The sequence below is a fragment of the Populus euphratica genome, unplaced genomic scaffold (genome assembly GCF_000495115.2).
Source record: "Populus euphratica unplaced genomic scaffold, PopEup_1.0 scaffold239.1, whole genome shotgun sequence".
Lineage (NCBI taxonomy): Eukaryota > Viridiplantae > Streptophyta > Magnoliopsida > Malpighiales > Salicaceae > Populus > Populus euphratica.
Window position 1 is genome coordinate 334,993 of NW_011500120.1, and position 8,536 is coordinate 343,528.

At 36.6% G+C, this 8,536-nt stretch overlaps 1 protein-coding gene across 2 annotated transcripts; it reads left to right on the plus strand.

Moving 5' to 3' along the window:
- The first annotated feature begins 331 nt into the window (after positions 1-331).
- Positions 332-7,145, plus strand: LOC105110100 (membrane protein of ER body-like protein). Of its 2 annotated transcripts, XM_011005027.1 has the most exons (9): positions 332-792; positions 1,654-2,307; positions 3,223-3,360; positions 4,086-4,238; positions 4,434-4,565; positions 5,068-5,493; positions 5,709-5,963; positions 6,270-6,331; positions 6,522-7,145. In XM_011005027.1, exons 1-9 carry the CDS (start codon positions 432-434, stop codon positions 6,966-6,968), a joined length of 2,628 nt encoding a protein of 875 aa, XP_011003329.1. In that variant the 5' UTR covers positions 332-431; the 3' UTR covers positions 6,969-7,145. The 2 variants fall into 2 exon arrangements, with proteins under 2 accessions (XP_011003329.1, XP_011003328.1); XM_011005026.1 differs by having other exon boundaries at positions 4,086-4,565.
- Positions 7,146-8,536: the final 1,391 nt, after the last annotated feature.

The following is an 8,536-nucleotide window of genomic DNA, read 5'->3' on the forward strand; positions in this document are numbered from 1 at the left end:
ATTTAAACTAATAATATTTAAAAACATAAATTCAAAACATCATATTTCTATATTTCTTTATTCTTCGTAGAAATAGTAATAAAAATAATAAGAATGTGTTTAGCAATATGATAGTAATTGTTTTTAAAATATTTTTTTATGTTAAAATATATATTAATGATATTTTTTTATTTTTAAAAAATTATTTTTAATCATTATATTAAATTTTAATAAAAAATAAGTTTTTAATTTTTTTTAAAAAATACAAATTTAATCATCATTCCCAAACAGCACCTAAACACAACCAGCTATATTGTGGGCTGGACAAGTAAGGACAAAGGCCTGAAAGCAGGGAGTGGCTATCAAGCACTCGTTCGACACAAAGTAAACAATAGCTCAGCCTCGCCTTGGAGACATCTCCCTTTCTCAAAGTATCAACTAGAAATTGTAGAATGGCATCACCTACTCACTCCCTCGCAAACAAAATACCAATGGAACGCCAGGAACACAAATTGATGTTGGAGGAGGAGGAGGAGGAGGAGGTGATGTCTCTGCAAACCAGGCAGTTTCGGCACAGCAGCACTGCTACAGACACTACTACTCTGCTTGCCAATATTTCCTCTACCAACGATGATGGTAATGGCAATGGAAATGGAATTAGTAGCCTTATTAGCAGCAGCAGCAATAGCAGCATTAATGACCACTCAGAGACTCCGAAAGGAGTATCATCTCCCTGTGGATCTCCACATAAACACAGTGGGGATGAGGAGAGAGTCCACCATCTAGATAGCGTTTACTTTGACCAACACCAAGGTATGCTGCTCCTAAATCTTGTCACCATTTCTCTTCTTTTCCAATATATCCATCCGACCTCCCCTCCAACTTAATTTTACATAAATCAATAATACCTTAACCCTCTTCTTCTTCTTCTTCTTCTTGGACACACAAATAAGTTATAGAAATCAAGATTTCTTTCTGTTGATTTCAATTGTTGGATCGATTGCTATTTCTTTTTAATTCAATAATCTAATTGGAATGTTACTGCAACTGGACCTCCTACGTTGGAACTCCGTGGATTGATCATGTTCAGAATCATAAACAGTGCTCCCACACGCTCATAAATTTCGAAAATTTCAATAAACAGGAACCACGTTTCGTTTTTGACACTTAAGGTCAGTAGCTGCCAAATATTTCTCAGCATGGGAGTGCCACTTACTGTTAGTGAAACTACTAATTATTCGCAGTGCCCTTCAGTCCTCTGATTTATCGGTTCTATTCTACTATATTCCAGCATGCTGCCTTTTCTAGTCCATGCCAACAATTGTAGGATAAAATTAAGTTAATCAGCCTCCTATTAACAGCATGATCCCAATTCCGTAATGTTCTCACAGGATGCTACTTTTGTGAGATATTCGTTTTATGTTATCATTTCTCATTACCAAAATTTGCCTATTTGTAGATACGAGATTCAAGATTATTATAAACAAATGAGATGTATCAATTACGGGATGATAACCAACATTACCACTTGCCATTGCACTTTCGTGAATTTGCTACTTTTGCATGATCCTCCGCTATTCTTCAGATATCTTTGTGTATCGAAATTGTAATGGTGCATATAGTTTATTGATCCATGTTCTGCTAATGAAATGCTCGCCTTCTGCATGAGTGCAGGTGCTGATTCCATTGATGGAGTTTCAGCCGTGAAATGTGGTGGTGTTACATGTTCTGTTTTTGAGACAAGTCCCGGAGATGTGGAAGTCCTTATAAAGAATTCTGAGATTCAGAAAAGTTTAATCAAAGATGTCAACCTTCAATCAAGGGAAAATTTGGACAATGAAGGGCTTTCTAGTTCAAGTCTTACACCTTTAGAAGGTACATTTGAGGAACACAATATTAAATCAAAACCCTCTGACAGTGAAACTAGAGTAGTTGGAGATTTGGACTTGATAGAAGAAATAGACCAGGAAATGACAGAATTCGATGTTGAGAAGGTGTTAGAGAAGCAGAATACACATGATTTGTATTGCCCTAATTGTAATTCTTGTATAACTAGAAGGGTTATCCTTCGTAGACGAACACGAAAGATTCATAAAGCACCCCGTAAACCAAAACACACAAAAGCTGACTCAGTTCTTCCCTCTCAGTCAGATGCCAATTCTGCCTATTCAGATGCCAGTTCTGCAGATTCAGCCAATGGTCCAAGTCATGATATAGCTAACATTGGTTCAAATGATATCCCAACACCTGCAGTCGATGAATACAATGGTGATAGACAACCAGATGTATTCAGATGCTTATCATGTTTCAGCTTCTTTATTCCTGCAGGTACAGTAGTGATCTCTGCTCACTGAAAAATATACATGATGTTAATCTTTTATTATCTTAAGCATGGTAGCTTGTAAGAACGGTGATTGATGTGCTTCCTGCTTATGATTTTTGGGAAGTTGCTGCTTCAAATGTCTTAATATACCTTTATATGGATGTTATTGCTTAGAATGAGCATTAATTAGCAACCTATCGATCACTAGTTGGTCATGATGAGAGATAGAAGGGTCCTTATTATGCAAGTTGATGTGTGCACGTATCACCAAAGCTTAGTCTGATAGTTTGTTCTTTAGGTTGTAATTTCTTATCTTGTCAAAGTTGTGTTTGTTATTTTTAACTACATATCACATGTACACATTTTTTTTTCAAAACTCTTTACTGTTTAATACTTCCAACTTCTGTTTCACTTTGTTTCAAAATGAAACGTGGTTGATAAAATCTTGATTCAGATCCTAAGATATTTCGATTCTCAATCAAGTCGTTCGTGGTAGCTTCTAATTTGTATCCCTTTTGTAATGCTTTTTAGGCAGTCTTTGCTTTCTCAGTGATTCAATTTATATTGATTTTATCATGATGGTATCAAGTATCATTTAGTGAATATGTCTTTTCTGATTGAAGGAAAAAAAATGATGATGAGTGTATAAAATGCTCTGCCATTTGGCTGATGATAATGAGTTTGTTTTTGAGGGTAGTTATCTTTATTCTTTGTTTTCCTTTTCTTCCCCCATTTTATTGGCGCACAGGATTCCACCACTTTGGGTAGTCTTCATTTTTGGATGGATTTTTAAATCGAGGCTATCATACTAAGAAGCTCTCGTCAGTGACTTAGGATCCAAATCCAACGTTCTTGACTTATGTGTACTATCAAGAGTCATATCTGCTCTGCTAGCTTAACTCTTTTGTTGAATTATCCAGGAAATTGTTTTAAATTGTTTCGGGTATCATCCACTGAGAATGAAAATGAACAAGTTCCTCCGAAGATAGCAACAACCAACACAAACTGGTTCTTATCTATTTTTGCAACGCATAAGAGGAAAACAACCACTGAGCAAGGTAATGCAGTTATTTTATCTGCAATTGACTCATTAGCACAATGATGTTTGCTTGAGAAATTTTATATTGTTCAGGATTGTTCCCTGTGCCTTTAATGCTTGCTCTGAAATTCCAAACATGATGCTGCTTGTTTGGAAAAGGTTTCAGACTTTCGTTTGGCTACAGTTCTTGCTTTGTTTTTTGACGGGAAACATTTTTTGCATCCTGTTTCTTATTAACTTTAAGCCTGGCCTCCTGCTGTTACTTTAACATGTTGATGTTTGTGAGTTGGGATTGGGGAAAGAAAGATTGTTAGTTACACTTGGAAATGCTGTCTTGCTACCAAGATTTAGCAACAATGATAATGTTAAAGTAAGATGGCATTTCCAGCAGTACTTAATAATATTTAATTGACTTTAACATTAGAACAAGCCAGATCACATTATCTCATGGTTGCAATATGCTGATCTTTACAATTGAGATTTGAATTTGCATTTCAATGTAAAGAGGTTGTTTCTAGGAATGTTATTTTATAACCTTTGGCATTATCAATTTGCTATGCTTGTTTCTTTCACATGTAATCTAGTGACAAATTGATTCCAGCCAAAGTTAATTACATATCATGCCTAATGAGATCGGCTGAGACCATACCAATGTACACCAGGTAGTTGTGTGCAGATGTTAAAACTTATATGAATGCAAGGATTTTCACACCACAGGAATGCTTAGTTGATATGCTGTTGCAGGTAATGCTGCAGTGGGCCCCACTCAAGTATGTGGAATGAAGCGGGACACCTCATCAGGTTTTCATAACAACGTTTCATCCTCAAATGGAAGCAATCATTCAGTAATGCGACATGCTGAAAGAACTACAGTCAAAACTGGAGAACATGCAGAAGGTTCTTATTCCAAGCCTCACCAAAGTGAAACAAAATCTCTGAATCCTTCAACAATGGAGCCATTATTGCATGATAAATCACCACAAGGAATAAACCTCAATTCCAATTTGACAACTAGGAATGGGATACTTGCAGATCAAAATTCTCCTCTCTTTTCTATTGATTTGCCACCAGTTGAATCCTCATCTATTGCAGGATTAGATGATATGGGGGGTACATCTCTTAAAGATGGAATGGCGATTGTAATTTCTTCAAGGGAAACGAAATTTGCTGAAACTAAATTGAACAGTGCAAGAGAGATATCAGGTGATGCAGCTGAAAACTCAGGTATGACAGAACTTTAAGTTCCCTTGTTAAAAGAATGAGCAGGAGTCATGATGATTTTGAAAGATGATTTTTGGTTATATGATCCATTTTTTTGCACCTCCTAAAGCATAGTTATATTTCATTTTGTGAATTTCGTACTGGTGGGATTGGGAAGGCTTTATGGTCTTGTCTTTTCTTGAGTTGTGAATATGCCTGTATTCATTGTTGGCCAGTCTAATGCCAAGGAAAAGTATCATACCGTGGACTTTCACTTTACCACATTATTTGGGTGAGCCGATATAATGTGAGCGATTTGCGGTCTTGACACCCACATGTAAAGAGTTTCAGTGTGCAAGTGCAATTTTCTTTGTTTGATGTGTCTGCATATGCATGATTGTGTTCTCATCACATTTGTGCTCTGAATGTCTGCGCACCATTTCTTTTATTTTGTTGCTTCAGCAGCAAATTTACCAAAGTGACACTAATACACCATACTAAATTTGTTCTGCCCGTGCTTGTGCAGGCGGGTCTTCAGTGAACCATGCTATTGTGGATACTGTTCAACAGTTACCATACTCTTCAGGTAGCATAGAGGGCCTAAAGGAAAATGCATCACTCGAAGCCTGGCAAGGTGGAGTGAATCGTCCAGAGTATTCAACTTCCATATCTTTAATCCTTGAGCAGTCACAGATACGAATAGAAGAGAATTTCAACATGGCAAAAGGGAATGAAAAACCTTTACAAAATGGTCAGGCCTCGTCAACACAAGGAACCTCATTACCCTCTCAATTGTTTTCTAAAGAAGGATTCATAAATGATGCTGCTTTGGAATACTATGAAGTTGGAAAAGGTGCTCTAAATTCTTTGAGCCAAGGAACCTCAAGGCCTGAAAAGGAGAGAGTCAATATTGGAGAAGATGCAGTTAATTCTGTGAAAAACAAAAATATAGGTATGCACAAGACTCAGGGGTCTTGAAATTCTTCCTCATTTGAACTGTACAGGTTTTCCTAATTGTAACTTGATTCTGCTGTCAAATTTTATTCTAGAATGTGTTTTTTTCCTTGCACCAGAGATCAACAGTTGCAATGCCAGCTGGTCGGGCTAGAAATGTCTTCATTATTATTGTTACCTGTGAGATTGTTTTGACATGAAGATATGATGCAGGAAATGATGTCATAGTCACCATTGAAAAGGAGCCACCAAAACGTGGAGATTCTGAGATTGTCTGTATTGATTCAGTAGAACCCACAAGTTTGCTGAACAGTACGAACATGACAAATATGGTTGAACAAAGAGATGCTGGAGTAGGTGAATCCCGGCAATGGGAAATTATAAAAAGCATTGTATATGGCGGTTTAATAGAATCAATTACAAGTTTAAGTGTAGTGTCTTCTGCTGCTGGTGCTGGTGCTGCAAATTGTAAGTGTCATTTTTGTATCCCTAAATTCAACTCAATTGTACAGATTAGTTTTCTGAACAAATTCAATCCAGTTTTATCACCTTTTGAATTAATTTGCAACATTTTTAATGTGGTTCTGTTTTTATATGGTATGAGGAACCTGTGTGATCAATCTGTTTCTGAAGTTTGTGAACATAAGCTTCCTTTCAATAAATTATATTTCATGTCTCATATTTCGTCTGTCATTTCTCCTTTTGAGTTCAGTAGAAATAAATATTTGATCAGTAACGGCAACTTGTGACGTTATTGACCTGCTGTTTCTGCAGTGAACATTATAGCTCTTGGCTTGGCAAATTTGATTGGAGGACTTTTCATACTTGGTCATAATGTGAGTAAACCTGGCAGCCCTTGTTGACAATAAGCATGTATAAGAAATTTAATATGTAGTAAAATGGCTTATATTTTGTTTTTATTATTTCCACATAGTATACAAGAAATATCAAATGCCGTTGAGCCTGAGGCCTTAAGTTCGAGTCTTCTTCTGTTTGTTTCATCTAGTTTTAGTATTGTTTTTTCAGCTTGTGGATCTGAAAAATGATCGTTCCAATCAAGTGAATGAGCAGGAGGATCGATACCAAGAAACACTAGGACGAAGGGACAACTTTTCATTGCATGCAACACTATCTATTTTATCATTCCTTATTTTTGGGCTACTGCCTCCTGTCATGTATGGATTCTTGTTTCGGAAGAGTGATGATGGAGATCTCAAGCTTGCAGCGGTTGGTGGGGCCTCTCTTTTTTGCATCATATTGCTTGCTGTAGGGAAGGCCCACATTCAGAGGAAGCAACCCAAGCCATACATCAGCACTGCATTATACTTTTTTAGCATTGGGCTTATGGCTTCGGGTGCTTCCTTTATAGCCGGGGACCTCATCAGTAAACTATTACAGAAAATAAGTGGGTTTGAGTCAAATTTGCTTCAGGTATTGAAACCATCGGAGCCGGCGACATGGGCATCTTATTGAAGTATTGAAGTCTCGATTCTTGGTTTTTCTCGGTTTTTTTTTTATTAAGTAATTTTAAATTGTTAGTAACTGAAAGAATAGTTCTTTTCAATCAGTCAGCCATGTGATTGAATAATTACGTAATGAATAATCTTTGAATAAACATGAACTAATTTTAACAAAAACTATGAATGAAAACAAGGAGCGAAAATATTATTTTAATATTATTTATTAAAAAATTATAAAGATATTTTTGCTTTTTTTCAACATTAATGATCAAGGTTTTTTTTATTTTTATATTCACAATGATTTTTTTTTATTATCAAGTTAGATGAGGGATAATTTGATATTTGTATAAAATAAAAAGTAATAAAAATAAAAAAAGTAGCTAGTGTGAGATAAATGCACCAGCATCTACGAGAAACTCGTTGTAAATCCCTAGACTTGAATTTTAAGAACTTGTCAAAAACATTTAAAATGAGTTTACATAAGAGTGAATTAAACTTTATCTTTGGAGCTAAAAAATTATTAGGGTTTAGGGTTAGAGGTTTGAGGTTTAGAGTTTGAGGATTGAGGTTTAAGGGTTCGAATTTATGGTTTATGGTTTAGGATTTTAAAGTTTAGGGTTTAATGTTTAAAGGTTTTCGGTTTAGGTTTTGGGATACTTGGTTTGGGGTTTAGGATTTCAGGTTTATTGTTTTAGGGTTTTAGGATTTTCAAGTTATAGGTTTTTAGCTTTTGGGGTTATGGGTTTCTAGGTTTAGGTTTAGGGTTTCGGATTTCGGGTTTCAAGTCTAGAGTTTAAGGTTTAAGGTTTGAGATTTTTAGTTTGAGATTTAAGGATGAGGGTTTAACGTTTAGGGTACTTGGTTTCTAGGTTTTAAGGTTTAGTGTTTGAGGTATGAGACTTGGGGTTCTGGGTTTTGGGATTGAGTTTAGAGTTTGGGGTTTTGGGTTTTAGGGTTTGGAGTTTGGGGTTTAAGGTTTTAGGATTTGGGGTTTTAGAGTTTGGGGTTTTAGGGTATTTGGTTTGGAGTTTGGGGTTTCGGGTTGGGGGTTTGGAATTTGGTTTTAGGGCTTAGGGCTTAGGGTTTAGGGTTTTGGGTTCGGGGTTTTAGAATTTAGGTTTTTTTAGGGTCTAGGGTTTGAGATCTGGCATTTAAGGTTTAGGGTTTATTAGGATTTAGGATTTGGGATTCGGGTTTTAGGATTCAGGGTTTAGGGTTTAGAGTAAGAGGTTAAGGGTTAGGGGTTAAGGGTTAGGGGTTCGGGTTTAAGGGTTTTGGGTTTGGGGTTTTGAGTTTGGGATTTTGGGGTTGGGGGTCTTGGGGTTTCGAGGTTTGAGGTTTGGGATTTGTGGGTTCATGGGTTTGGGTTTAGGGTTTAGGGTTTTAGAGTTTGGGTTGGGGTTTGGGTTGGGCTTAGGGATTGGGGTTTGGGCTTGGGGCTTGGGGCTTGGGGTTTAGGGTTTAGCGGTTTGGGGTTTCGGGTTTTTGGATTTGGGGTTTGGGGTTTTTTAGGGTTTAGGGTTTAGGGTTTAGGGTTTAGGGTTTAGGATTTAGGGTTTAGGGTTTAGGGTTTACGGTTTA

Excerpts from the sequence above, each read along its gene's own strand:
- LOC105110100 (XM_011005026.1), top strand. The coding sequence starts at position 432 with ATGGCATCACCTACTCACTCCCTCGCAAACAAAATACCAATGGAACGC. Across the intron at positions 3,361-4,085 it reads GAAAACAACCACTGAGCAAG|GTAATGCTGCAGTGGGCCCC; the intron begins GTAATGCAGTTA and ends ATGCTGTTGCAG. Across the intron at positions 5,964-6,269 it reads TGGTGCTGGTGCTGCAAATT|TGAACATTATAGCTCTTGGC; the intron begins GTAAGTGTCATT and ends CTGTTTCTGCAG.